The sequence below is a fragment of the Lepidochelys kempii genome, chromosome 1 (genome assembly GCF_965140285.1).
Source record: "Lepidochelys kempii isolate rLepKem1 chromosome 1, rLepKem1.hap1, whole genome shotgun sequence".
In the NCBI taxonomy this organism is placed as follows: domain Eukaryota; kingdom Metazoa; phylum Chordata; order Testudines; family Cheloniidae; genus Lepidochelys; species Lepidochelys kempii.
In genome coordinates this window covers 343,968,964-343,983,530 of record NC_136380.1, presented here as the reverse complement: position 1 = coordinate 343,983,530, position 14,567 = coordinate 343,968,964, and the positions used below count along the sequence as shown (strand labels likewise).

At 40.9% G+C, this 14,567-nt stretch overlaps 1 protein-coding gene across 6 annotated transcripts in view; it reads right to left on the bottom strand.

Moving 5' to 3' along the window:
• Positions 1–14,567, bottom strand: part of MKLN1 (muskelin 1) — a 179,983-nt gene that overhangs the window by 74,502 nt on the left and 90,914 nt on the right. For all 6 annotated transcript variants that reach the window (XM_073328850.2, XM_073328852.2, XM_073328854.2 and 3 more), the window contains one exon: positions 11,780–11,892. In XM_073328850.2, coding sequence (XP_073184951.1) covers positions 11,780–11,892 — 113 coding nt within the window. The remainder of the gene's footprint in view (positions 1–11,779; positions 11,893–14,567) is intronic.

Below are 14,567 nucleotides of genomic sequence, written 5' to 3'. Positions count from 1 at the left end.
GCCTCTCAGAGAGAAGGTAGGTTGCCTGCTGCTATGAAGGAAGCAATTACAAGGTCTTTCCTTAAAAAGTCATTGCTTTCACTAATCATCAAAAAGTATCACATCTTACTTTCTGGGTAAGACTGTGGAGAAGGTTGTGAAATAATTCAGATGCATTTGATCTCTCTGACCCTTGTCAGTCTGAGTACAGACCTGGCAATGACACAGAGACTGCACTGGCCAATGATCTCCTGGCAATGCATAAAGATGTCCAATGCTGGTATTAAATCCATCAGCTGTTTTCATTACCATGAGTAGGGCTGCGTGTCTGTCACGGAGGTCACGGAAGTGATGGATTCCATGACTTTCCGTGACTTCTTCAGGGGCCAGCGTGACTGACTCTGGGGCCAGTTGCTCAGGTGGCCCCAGGAACAGCCACACCAGCCGTGGCCCCTGGCTGGCCAGAGCGTCCGTGGTCTGTGACTCCAGGCAGCTGGTGCCCCTGGCCTCATGCATCCCTCCCAGCAGCACCTCTCGAATGCTTCCCCCCCCACCCCCAAGATTATTTTTAGTATAAGGCCATGAATTTTTGATTTTTGCACGTGATCTGTCCATGACTTTTACTAAAAATACCCGTGACTAAATCACAGTCTTAATCATGAGGGGTCACTAACTCACCTGTAGACTCCGGAGGGGTTGACGTTCAGCAACTTAGTTCTCTTCTCAAGGAGAGCTTAATGTATAGTTGTAAGCAACTGCTCTTACACCCAAAGAGCTCAAGTGCAGGGTGCTACAGGGTCCCATTCTGTCACCTCTCCTGTTCAATATGTATATGGGGCCAGTAGAAAGTTTAGTAAACAGGCACAGGGTTTCGAGTTTTGAATAGACTGATGACACCCACTGTATGGTTTCAGAGTAGCAGTAGTGTTAGTCTGTATTCGCAAAAAGGAAAGGAGGACTTGTGGCACCTTAGAGACTAACCAATTTATTTGAGCATAAGCTTTCGTGAGCTACAGCTCACTTCATCAGATGCATTCCTGTATGTGTCTATCGCATCAGATTTAGGTAACATAGAACAGCACCTCAGACAGTGTCTAACTGATGCTTGGGCATCGAGGAGAGTTAGCTGTCTGAGGCTCAACACAGACAAGTCTGAGGTAATGATGGCCAGTTGGGAGAAGAAGCCGGAGGAGGTATCACCACCCTCCGTGGACTGCAGAAGCACATCCGCCATTAGTTAATAGTGTCTACAAATGAAGGGGTAATATTAGACCCCCTGGCAGTGTTGGACAATCGTATCACAGCAGTGACTCAGTCAGCTTTTTACCATCTGCATCAGGCTAGGAGGCTGCAACATTTCCTTTCAGATGTGGACCTTGCAACTGTTATCCATGCTTTTGTTGCCTCAAGATTAATCTACTGCAATAAACGCTACATGGGGCTATAACTTAAGCCATTTGGAAATCGAAGGTGCAGAACACAGCGGCTCACTTACGTAAAGGGGGGCATCTTGCTGGAAACAAACAAAACTGCACTTGCTGCCCACTGAGTGGAGTTTAAGGTTTTGGTTATGACCTACAAAGCCCTAGATGGCCTGGGACTGCATCTACCCCATGCCACACTACCACAGCTGTGGTCAGCATGGGTGCTCAAGCTAGAGTCCCTCGTTGTAAGTGAGAGAGACTGGCACACAAGATGTTTCTCTGTGAGGGCTCAAACTCTGGAACTTGCTCTCTTCACAATAGTCTGAAATAGCCCCAACTTGGCAACCTTCCAGGCATGCTGCAAAATAGATGTTTGATAGAGCCTTTGGAGAAGGCTGAGGGTTCATTTTCTAGATGAAAAGTAGCTGGCTGGCTGATCAAATTCCTGTGGAACTGATTTTAGCACTGCTGAGGTTTAATCTAATTGTATTTATTATATGATTAAGTTAGCATGCCTAGAGCTCTGGATAGGCATCAATTTGAAACCTACATAAATAATTAAAATAAATCAAATAACCTGCAAGTTTCATTGTAGATAACCCTAAAAAGTGAACACAAATGTAAGATCCCTAAGCTGGTTCCAAAAACACCAATTTAGAACCTAAAAATGGAAGGTGACAAGAATCTGGATCACTTGTCTCATAACAGAGTAACCCATCTGCTCAATCATACAGGCTAACAAGAACATATCACTCTAGTGCTTCACTTTCTTCACTAGCTCTCTAAGGAAGATCAGGTAAAATTCAAGGTTTCAATCCTCATCTTCAAAACACTGTTACAAAAAGTTACCCTCACCACAGATGATCATGCCCTTCCATGACAGATAGATTGCACTGGAACAATGGAGCTATCAACTTAAAGCATTAAACCTTTGCACCCAGGAGACTTGTCTCAGAAACTGCTCAGAAGTTTTTAACTCACTCCAGTAAACATCAGAACCATGGTGATCATTAGCACTGTTAAAAACAAAATACCACTTCAAGAAAGCCTTACCATGACACCAAACGAATAAAATATCAAAGTCCTGCTCCCTGAATAAAAACCTAGACAAATTTTCATTTAATAACTTCCTTTGGGAATGATTAACTTATGTACCACTGAAAGATAAAGTTCTAATTATCATGATAATTACACCTTTGCCTGCTCTACCTGCAACAGGAGGAGGCAGGACACATCGAAGAACCAGACTTCAAAAAAAACCCATCCTTGAAGTAATTCAGATTACACTTCAACACAAAGCAAAGTAACTGGCCATAGCCTCACTAGTTTACAGCATGATGAATAACTTATGAAAAATGCAAAACCCTATGAAGATTAGAAACATCCATTTCTAAAACAAGTCAAGAAAGAGGTGAGGTGGACTGGGGTTCTCAACCCTTTCTCTCTCTGAGGCGCCACAAACATGCTCCATGGCCCACGTGTGCCACAATAACTGGTTTTCTGCATATAAAATCCAGGGCCGGCATTAAGGGGTAGTAAGCAGGGCAACTGCCCAGGGCCCCACGCCACAGTGAAGCTAAGCTGCTCAGGCTTCTGCTTCAGCCCCAGATAGCGGGGCTCAGGGCCCCAGGCTTCAGCCCCATGCAGTGGGACTTCGGCTTTCTGCCCCGGGCCACAGCAAGTCCAACATTGGTCCTGCTTGGCGGACCTCCTGCAACCTACTCTCGGCCCTCCAGGGGGACCTGGACTGCTGGTCGAGAACCACTGATCTAACAGATGCTTTTCTACCTCTAACTTCTATGCAATACCACCCCTCTCAAAGGAAAAAGATGTTAACAGGTACTACAGTTAATAAACTGTAATAATAAAGCGAGTTAATAAACTGCAAAAGTTATTAAACGTTTAACAGATGTTTAAATGACCATAACAGTATACAGAAGAAAAAAGATACGTCTTCTGTCCTCAGGAGCTGAAAATTTTACATATATAAAACACACAGAAGACATTGTAGGGCACGAATGTATGAGAGGGAGGGTCTGGGAAATAACTAACGATGACAGGAGTAGGGGGATTTCCCAAGGAGGTATACATTGAGTAGAGAGGATGCTCATAGCACTTCCATTTTTCTACACATTTTGCATGTATAACTAAGCCAAAATCACAAGGACGTTATGAATAAGTGTTATTTTACCGATCGGGAAGATGTGAAGGGCTGTCAAATCACACAGCAAGTCAGCACAGTGCTAGGATTAGAACTCAAGAATTCCTGGCTCCCAACATTAAAGTCAAGCTTCTTGCCCATGTTACCTCTTATGGTGTCTAACCAATCACATGCTTGCTATGGAACATTCATGGATTAAGTTCTATTAAACATACTGGATCTCTTTCAAAGCCTAAAATCCTGTGCGGGGGGGGGGAGGAGGGGGGGAGAGATGATGATGCTCTTTCAAGCAGCATGTGCTATAGGGAGATGCCAACAAACTTAAGAAACTGAGTTGGTTGAACTTTAATACCTCACTAACCACAAACTGAGTATAATCATCTTAATACACAATTATACCCTTTCCTGCCAACAAAGTCACAAGAGATCAAGAAAGAATATTGTTAAATTGAAGGTACATTTCATCAAATTAGCTTAGTATCTGTCTACAGCTCTGAAAATCAATGGTTCCTCCTTTTTACCAAATTGGGATTGCTATTAACTTCACTTCTGTCAAATCTCACTAATCTGTGCAATTTTAGTTGTTGCATGAGTCCAACACAAGGACTCTACTAGTCAGAAGAAATGCAAAGACGACTGAAATTTTACAGACAGATCGGAACGCTGTTTTGGAGATACGTTCCCCCTGACAAGCAAGAAGTGTTTTTTAGTCTGGTTGACTTTTGTTAGTCTTCACATTGGCTTATAGACCACCAACGGTGCTGAAGAAATTTGTTCTCATCTACTGTGCGCACACAGAACAAGGGGAATAGCCTTTGGCACCAGCCACTACTCAGAACTAGTGCCTGTCAATACTAAAGTTAACATGCTAAGATTCCCCTCTAGCAGAAATTGGAAAGATCTGCTCCCCTCTTAAAAACTGTCTATAATAGCCAGTTGAAAATGCTATAATACTTTTAAATGAAATCCAAGGGTCTTCTGCTCTGCACAAGGAGGCATCATGAGGAGGAGTTTCAGTTTATTGCAGAATCCTTAAGATACAGAAAACCGATAAGTGATCTTCCAAATAAGGTCAGACAACTAGAACAAGACTACTATTCTGTGGTGCCTCATCAGGAACATAAACCTTAAGATCTAACAGAGACCACTGTTTTAGTTGTAAGACAAGCTTTTCAGAGAAATTACACATGCCACATGTGGTATTACACACACATAAAAGAGTGGCTCTTAATTTAGCATGTCATAACTTATGCTACCACATATCTTTTATGCCACTTGAGTATGCAACCTTAGCCTAGACACAAACGATTGAGCCCTCTCAGAAGAAGGATGATCCATGTGGAGAACTGGTTCCTTCACAAGATCTCCAAGGATCAAGGTTTGGGACCCTTCACAGCATGATGCATAATGCATTTATTTAAGTATTCTCTTCTCTGTGAAGCTGCTGTGAAACTCTCCATGTTTCAGTGGAAAGATGTTTATTTTGGACATTTGGAATTTTGAAAGTGCCTGAAGTTTGGATGCTATTATGCAGTTTTCAGAAGTGGGAACTGTAAGTGCCAGGTGATGGAGAGCAGTGGAGTGGAAGCGAATAGCTCTAGGTACTTAGTTGGGCTGGGAGAAGCAGGGGTGAGCTTTTCTTCAATGTTGTAGGGTTAGAAACCTTCATAAAAACACGGTGGGGTTAACAGAAATCATAGCAGAGGTTACAAGTAAAAAAATAAGCAAGGGCAATAGTAAAATTAGTCCCTGATCTTGCAAACAATTACCTGCATGAATAACTCATGCGGGTAAAAAGTATTCACTTGCATATTTGCAAGATCAGGGCCTACACGGTCAACTCTCTGGGGCAGTGACCATCTCTCCTTATGTGTTTGTAAGGTAGCTAGCACAACAGGCACCCGATACTAATTGAGGTATTTCTGTGCAAACTGCAACAGAAGTAATACCTGACTCTTAAATTATTTCATTTATTTACATTTAAAGTCTACAAAAATCACTACACAAATTTTATGCACCTTAACAATTAAAAACTCACCATCACTTAAAATAACTAATCTGACATGCTTGAAAAAAGACAGAAGGGCTAATATTAGGGATGGGTTACTTTCCCATATACTGTGAGCAGCGTGACTATGAACTTTTCTTTTATAAAAGTTTGTATTGTGCCCATGGTGACAGATACCACAAATCTCTGTGTACAGGATTTCTAGATTTTAAAAGATTTAATGTAATCTGTCAGACAGCACAAAGCTGCAGCTCTCTATGGGACCCCTTTGTGCTAGGCACTGTACAAATTCATAGCAAGAGAAAATCCTTGTCCCAAAGATCTTACAATCTAAATGGAAGACAAAGGTTGGGAGAAAGGGAATATTATCTTTGTCGCCTCCAATGAGCCTATTCCCATGCTTAGAGTTAGGCATGTGCCTAAATACCTTGCTAAATCAGGGCCCTGGTGAGGAAGGATGCTCTTATGGTTAAGGCACTACACAAGGAGTCCAGAGATCTGGGTTCAGTTCCTCGCTCTGCTGAAGACTTTCGATGCAATCCTCAGTAAGTTACTTAATTCCTCTGTGCCTCAGTTCTCAGTCTTTTGCTTATACATTGCATAAGCTCTTACCCTTTTTCTGTCTTGTATATTAAGATTGTAAACAGGATTTTAAAAGGTTCCTGTGACTGTACAGCATCTATGACATTGGAGCTCATATCAGTTGGAGGTCGCCAGAAGCTACTGTAATACAAATAAATTGGTTAGTCTCTCAGGTGCCACTAGTACTCCTTTTCTTTGTGCAAATACAGACTAACACGGCTGCTACTCTGAAACTTTAAATACGATCAGCTTACAACAACTGCAGTCTTTCATACAGCTACCCAATGAGCCAAAGCTTTCCTCCTCTAATTACTTTCACTAAATTCACGTATGACCTCTTCTAGGAAAACTAAACAAATCTGATATTTGAAAGTTATTTGTTACAGTGCCAGTTTCTAAGCAAAACGCAAAAACAAGAAATATTTCATACTTATCAATTGATAGTAAAACTAGAGACCAAGCAACATACAGATATTTAATGCAAGAATTAACTGGATATTGGGTGAATGAGGATAACATGACAAATGTGATAATATAGGCTCGAAGACTCCGATTTTCAAAGTTGTCTAGACGATTTGGGTATCAGATTTCCATTAAAAGTAATGGGTATTGGGTGCCCTGATCCCCTAGGAAGGTTTGAAAAATCTCAACCTAAAATATATTAATATTAAGCATTGTATGGCTGCTAATTATACCGTCAATTGATTGTTTGTAGGCAGTGTATTCAACACAGTTCAATGTAAGACCCATGATAAGGCTTCCTCATGAGGTAACATGTTTGTAAAGTTACCATATATGCAGAAACCCTGTTACAGGGGGAGGAAAAAAGACGGAATGGATGCTGGGTCCAGGTGGTGGTCAGGGGCTCCCCGGAGATGGAGGGACCTGCCCTCACATGGTGCTCTCAGAGTGGGAAGATGGGCCATTGGGTCCATGCACTGAATCCATGATAGGGAGAGGGGGAGTTAGCTCAGCCCTGCTCACTCCACTCCGCTTCAGCTGCTCTGGCAACAGCTTGCTTGTCTACTCCCCAAATTCTGAGCACAGTATCATCTGCTGCTGCCATGTTGCTGTGTGGGCCTAATGCTTTAAAACATTAATGTTCTGTTATTTTGGCCAGCCGCCCAAATTTTGCTGACAGCACCAGCCATAGAATAGAATTTTCAACAGTTTATAACTCAGCTAAACATGAATGGAATTTAATGGGACAAAGAAAAGGCATTTCTCTAGCCTGATGGCGCTCTCACTAATGAATTTGACAGGACTGCCGCAAACAATTGAGGCAATACAACTTCTTAAAAAAACCCAACACAATATCTTTCATAAAAGAAACGCTAGGCAACCTAAATATATGGACCACTACTGTCTCCCTTATAGTTACACCTCTTTGTCCTAGAACTGGTTTATTTTATATTACCCTTGAGATTACAGGGATAAATGGGATATGTTTATTGCATTCTGCTCATATTTTAGCTCAACACTTTAATTTATTGTGGATAGCTAAACCAGTGCCAAATTAATAAGCACTAAAGGCACAGAAATAAAATACATACATACATACTACAATATGAAGGGCAAATAAGATTTTAAGTTCTCTTGGGAACTATTGGAATATTTTCAGCAATTCCATGTCAGACTATTGCTTATAGTGACTTGTTTATGAATATTCTGACCTTTTTCGAGGAATATCTGAAGTGTCTTCTTTAGCATACCTATCCAGTTGAGATGCTAACCTTTCCATTTTTCACCTCGTTTTACCCATAGTTCATAAGAAAGAAGGGCATTATTAGTGTGTAAAGACATATATTATATCGTATATACTGACAGTATATTTTATTTTATTTTCAATCAATAAAATCCCCACATCACACTGTAAACCTCCCTCTGCTTCAAATTGCCCTCAAAACTTTGCATGAAGTCTTCCCAGATTTCCCCATAAAACTACCCTAATGTCTCTTTTCTCCTCCAAGCCATTTTTTTCCTCTTAGTTCTGATTATCTCTCCCCCGCCCCCCAAAACCAGTCACTCCTTTCCAAGATCCATCCTCCTTACACTCCCCCAGTCTCTCCCTTTCCCCAAATTTATCTCATTCTCTCCCCCTCATCCCCAACCCTTACTTTTCTCCTCAAACTGTTTTTTGGTACCTGTCTCCTTTCCCTCTTCTATATTGAGCCGTTTTCTCTTTCCTCAATAGCTGCCCCCTAACATCTAGCACCACTAGTGCCTGTCATCTCAGCGGTTTCCTAGGGACTGTCCTCCCATAGTACTTTGTCATCACAAAGTGTCCACCGTCCATAGCTGTCGTCCTCCACTATATCCATGCCCCTCACAGCTCCTCCTTCCTCTCCCGTTAAGGCGAGAAAGGGGAAGTGGAGGAGCAATTAACTCAGGCAGAAGCTTCTACCATGTTCCAGCCAGGCCCCTCTTGCCCTACGGATGCTCAGAGCTAGCAGTAATGGTGTCCAAACAAAGACGGAACGAAGGAAATGAGCCCAGTGCAAGCATGAGCTAGAGCTATAGGCTCTTATTTGTCCAGCAGGAGGACATGGCATAACTTTCCACCTATCCCTCCCTCCCCACAGCACAAGACAGGAACTGCATCCTGCCTATTAAGCTATTAATAGCTAATCAGCAGCCAGCAGGAGGAAAGAGGGGAGAAATAGAATGCTGAGCATCGCTGCAAAAAGCAACTTCAGAATCTCTTCTCTGCCCTCTCTACTGCTTTCACACCCTCCCCTTTACAGCCTCCAAAAGTTGGAGGAGGGGGGGAGAGAAGTATGAAAGATATTCACCAATCCTGCCTGGTAATTATGCCCATGCCTCATTATCTTCAGTTGGGTTGCACAAGTATGTGAACCATGATGCACCATAGGTACTGCATTTCAATACAGACAAATGGGAATTTATACATGTAGAAACAAGGAATGCAGGTCATACCTATAGAATGGGGGGGGGGGGCTGTATCCTTGAAAGCAGTGATTCTGAAAAGTACTTAAGAGTTATAGTGAGCAAGCTTCTCAACAAGAGCTCTCAGAGCAATGTTATGGCAAACAGGGCTTATGTGATCCTTGGATGTATAAACAAGGAGTTGCAAGTAGGAGTAGGGAGGTGATTTTACCTTTGTATATGGCACTGGTGAGACTGATACGAGAGTACTGTGTACAATTCTGGTGTCCATATTTTAAAAGAGATTTTTAAAAATTGGAGACTGTCCAATTGAGAGCCACAAAATTGATTCAACCACTGGAAAAAAATGCCTTACAGCAGAAAACTTACAAAAAACTCAACCTGTTTAGATTATCAAAAAACAACAGTGCATAAGAACCATCATGGGGAGAAAATACTGAGTGATAATGGGATTTTTAGAAAAGACAAAAACCATGGCTTGAAGTTAGAGACAAAAACTCACATTACAAATAAGGCACGGATTTTTAAACAGTGAGGCTGATTAACTTTTGGAACAAACAAGAGAATGGTGGATTTTCCATCTCTTGATTGGAAGACATCAACAATGGGTGCCTTTCTGGAAGATACATTTTATCTAAACACAAGTACTTTGGTTTAATACAGGGGTAAATGGATGAAATGTAATAGCCTATGATATATAGGAAGTCAAACTAGATGATCTAATGGTCCCTTCTGGCCTTGAACTATGAATCTATAAATCTTATTGCTGCTTTCTACTAGCCCAAACTGCAGCAGGTCCAAAAGCTTCATGCATCAAACAAAGCAAAAACAGGATGAAGGTCATGGTGCAAGCAAAACCACTAAAGTTCTTAGGATTCCAAAGCCTCTGGCACTCCTCCCTTTTAGTTAGGTTCAAATTTTTAAGCGTCCCTTTTATTTGTGTAGCTGAAAGAAGCTGAAGGAAGTAACAAGTTCTTTCTGTACTGATGTCACATTCCAGCACTGGTTCCGAAGCTACAGTAGGCAGACTGCTTGTTCAGTGCTGTCAAATTATTTCTACACATGCTACTTGCTGAATTCCATCTTGTTGTATGAAGAAGAATTTCTGGACAAAAGAACCACAAAACCAATATATATATATATACACACTGTATAATACATTGATGATGATTTCATCCACTGGACAGATAAACTTCCTCATTGATTTCCACCACAACTTCAACAACCACCACCCATGCATTAAACTCTTCTCTGGACCACCCACACCAGCATCAAGCTCCTGGACATCATGATTAGCTTCAACAATGGAACCCTACTGACAACGATCTACAAAAAAATCCCTCAGATCACTACACCTACCTTCACAGATGTAGTAACCACCCCAAACACACCAAGTAACCTGTTATCTACAGCCAGGCACTCAACTATCACAGAATATGCTCTGAGGAGAAAGTCCGGCATATACACCTAAACATACTCAAAACCACCTTTACCAAACAAGAACACTCCACCAGAGAAGCAGATTGCATCAGTGAAGGGGCCATCCAAATACCCTGATAGAACCTGCTTCAATTACAGATATGAAACCCCCTCTGACCGCCCACCCTTAGTTGTCACCTTCCACCCCACACTGGAACCCATATGGGTAACATCTAACAACTACAGCCCATATTCAACGGGGACCCTATCCTGAAAGAAATATTTCCTGAAACTCCCGCCCCCCCTTCTGGCCTTCAAACAAACCCCAACCTCATCATCAAAAGCAAGCTCTCCACAGACCAGGGCACACCAGTTCAAAATGGGACCAGACCCTGCCAGAACAGATACAAAACCCGCAGTCATATCTCCACTGCTACAATGATCAACATCCCCCCCGAACACATCTTTCAAGATCCATAGGTCTTACACATGCCTATCACAACATGTGGTGTACCTCATGCGGTTCACTAAATGCCCCAATAAGAACTATGTGGGTGAAAACAGACAGACACTCTCTACGCTCTCGAATGAACTCATGTAGGAATATGATAAAAGACAAAAACACCCATCGCCTGTGGGTAAACACTTTTCATAAAGCGATCTTTCTGTATCTGACCTTTATGTCATCTTCAAATGAAACCTGCACAACACTTTCAAAAGATATACCTGGAGTTTAAATTCAAAATCATGGTTTTAATAAAGACCCTGGATTTACAGATTATTACAACAATCTGTAGCCCAACCACCCCCATTTTTATCCTATGACTAAAGAGGTGTTAAAAGGCCACATCACCTTGAATGGTCCTTTAGCATATATTCTAACTACTTATGCTAAACCTGTTCAATCTTTTATTTAGCTGTGACACTGAGTGCCTTTCCCAGACCTGAACAAACACTGTGTAGCTGGAAAGCCTGCCTCTCTCATCAACAGAAGTTGATCCAATAAAAGATATTACCTCACCCACCTTGTCTCTATCTTGTGGGTTATTCTGCTATTGACAAATAAAACCACTTCTTCCCTCCTCTACTCTGAAAAGTTTGAGGCTGAGAAGCCACTTTATTTCACATTCTCCAATATAAGCACTGCAAAAGTCCAGTAGATCAGCAGCGTCTGAAATCTGAACCTTAATGTAAGCAATACTCTAAACACAAGTATTACAGAAGCATGACCAATTTTGTAACTAAGAGAGGACACATTTAATCAGATACCAGTAATATGAATGTTTGGGGGAAATTTACCTCTTTTTCGGTATCTCTGGATATACAGGTCCACTGGTTTTCCTTCACACTGTATGCCCAGAAGTCAGCCAGATCCTGAGTCCCATCCCAGCCACCGAACAAATAAACAGTTTCTATAAAAATGTAAGAACATACATGGATTTTAAAAAACACAAAGCCAGTTAATTTGAATGCCTTGAAGAGGTATGATCTACCTAGGATGAAAAGACAGCACGCATTAATCAATTTCTAAGTCAGTGGACATGAAAATTCATACTAATTTCAAGCCAGTTCCTTTCTGGATACAATTCTCTCTCACCTGTTAATTGAAAGAGCAATGGGAAGGAGGTGGTTTATCTAATAATTTAGGTTTTCAGAGGGGCTTGACGCAGCCCCCTTAGATATACAGCCAATTTTCTAGGCTATTCTGATTTTATTTATAATGTCTGTCTCTATCTCAGAAGGGAGAATCAAATCCAGTATTTCACTGTATAAGAACTGGAGAAAAAGGACAAAAATTTTTTTTTTAAAAATCAACCAATATTCATGTTCAGGATACTGTGAATAAGTACCGCTTGTTCAACAGGGTGTTAGGCTTTTGTATTGTATGTGGTGCAGGCTATCAACTAGAACCTGAAATTGGGTTCTATTCCAAGCTCTGGCAGGCCTGATATTCGACATGGACTCAGTTACAAGTGTTCTAGCTTAGTCTGCCCTTCTGTAAAACAGATATACTTCCCTTAACAGTGAGGTAATTACAATTTATGAAGGGCTCTGAGATTGACAAGTGAGGAAGGCCACACAAACAAATTAGTAGCAGAGACAGAAAATTCCATGACTTCAAGTTCCAAGCCGATTCCTCCAGAGCTTGCTACCCCCAAGAGTTAAATGTCAGAGATAGAGGCATATTAAAACTATGACCCCATCAACCAATTAATGCCCAACATAATGGGCTCCAACAGACATCCATGCTCAGATGTAAATGAACGACTCTTCTGGGTGTGGGAGGCATAGAGTCTCTGCACAAAGGAGAAGTGAAAAAGAATCTCAGTGCTCTGATAGGAGGAGTAGGAGTAGGAAGCATCTAGTCTTACTGGCTTGGTAGCTTTGAAGTCTCAAATCTCCTCAAAAGAAAATTTGATTTTAATACCAAAAAGCAATCAATTAGTGAACTAGAATTCAAATTTATTTTTCTCAAAATGTAAGAGCATTTCTAGGGGGGGCAACTTTCAAAACCCTTTAAGTATTTACTTAAGTACTTTTCTTAAAAAATTGTGCACTAGTTTACTATAACTGTCTGCCAACTTTCAATCCGGTACCAATTAAACAGCACAGTTAAAAATGTGATATAGAATTTAAATGGCTATTGACCCTTGTCTATAATTGTGCTAGTGGGCACCACCATGAAAAGGTTATCCTGGTTCATTAACTTTAATTACCCTTCCTCTTGGGCTCAGGGCTCCCAATGTTCCCTGCGAAGAGCAAGTCCCTTTGTGCACATAAATTCTCACAGTTCACAAAACCCACATTACCACAACAGCTTCATTGATAGCTGAAGAAAATAAAAGATTTGGCACAGACCACGTATCCTATTGGGTCGCTGCCAAAATGTCATGCCTGCCTATGAAGGCTTTGTTGCTCCAGTTGAAGTTTAATAGCAAACCTGAATAAATCTAATGAAAGCTAAACCTTTCATCTACCTTAAAAAAACCTGGTAAAATGAAATAATCTTGCAAGCGTTCAAAAGGAGTGAAATACCATCATAAAGTAAATGCCAATGGTAAGCACCTCAGTGCTTACAAGTGGCAATGAAAAGACAAATGTACACAAACAATGTCAAATTTGCTTTTATTCTTACTGCATAACCACATTCCAGCTCAGCAATAAAGGCTCCATCATTACCCAGTCCAGAATGACTAACATTCCTTCCTTTCTACTGGCTTTTTAGCTGATGCACAAAATAAAACCCAACATCTTTTATTATTTATTGTATTGCCAGCACAATTTTTGTATTGTAATTTATTTATTACAGGATTTTTTTTAGAAGGACATCGGTGTTTCCAAACACAAATTTATCTGCCGCCAAGAGATTCATGGTTACTTTTTTTTTTTTTTTAATGTTTTTTTCTAATGTTTACAACTATTCTTCCAAGGTTTAAGTAAAATGTATTTTTATCCTTCACCAAAAATCCAAAGTAACTCAATTTTGCAGCAACAGTTTCACTTCCTAGCTCCCTTTATATATGTGCACTATTCCACCATCAAATTGGATATCTGTGACATTCTCCATAACTCTGTGCTTGCCATTAAGTCATCAATTTTATTACATTCATAGTCTCTGTCATACTGCATTTATCTCTGTTCACAGCGTAACAAAACACACTGTGGTATTGGAAATACTGTGGTAACAGTTGGTAAATGATGATTATGCTGCATTGGCTGTTCAGAACAATCACAGTATCTGTTTTCCCTAAACACACTTACACATACAGCTACTAGGCCTATGATTGCAGTGAAAATGTTTCAGCAGGATCCAAGATTTGTGAGGGAGGACAAGTCTGGTGAATGCATTTGGAGCAGTCTGATGGTGATACTGACCCTCTTAGTCTTGGCTTAGGCAACATATCATACTTATGGGTACAGAGGCTGCACTTTGAAACTTTCAGTTGACCTTTAGAAAACACAATACTAGTATTAGTGGTATTCCCCATTTTAAGTAAATGGACTAGCTAGTCAGGACAGGGACCACATGTTCCTATGTGTTTGAAGACTGCCTAATGCAATAAGGCTCCAATTCCAATTGAGACCT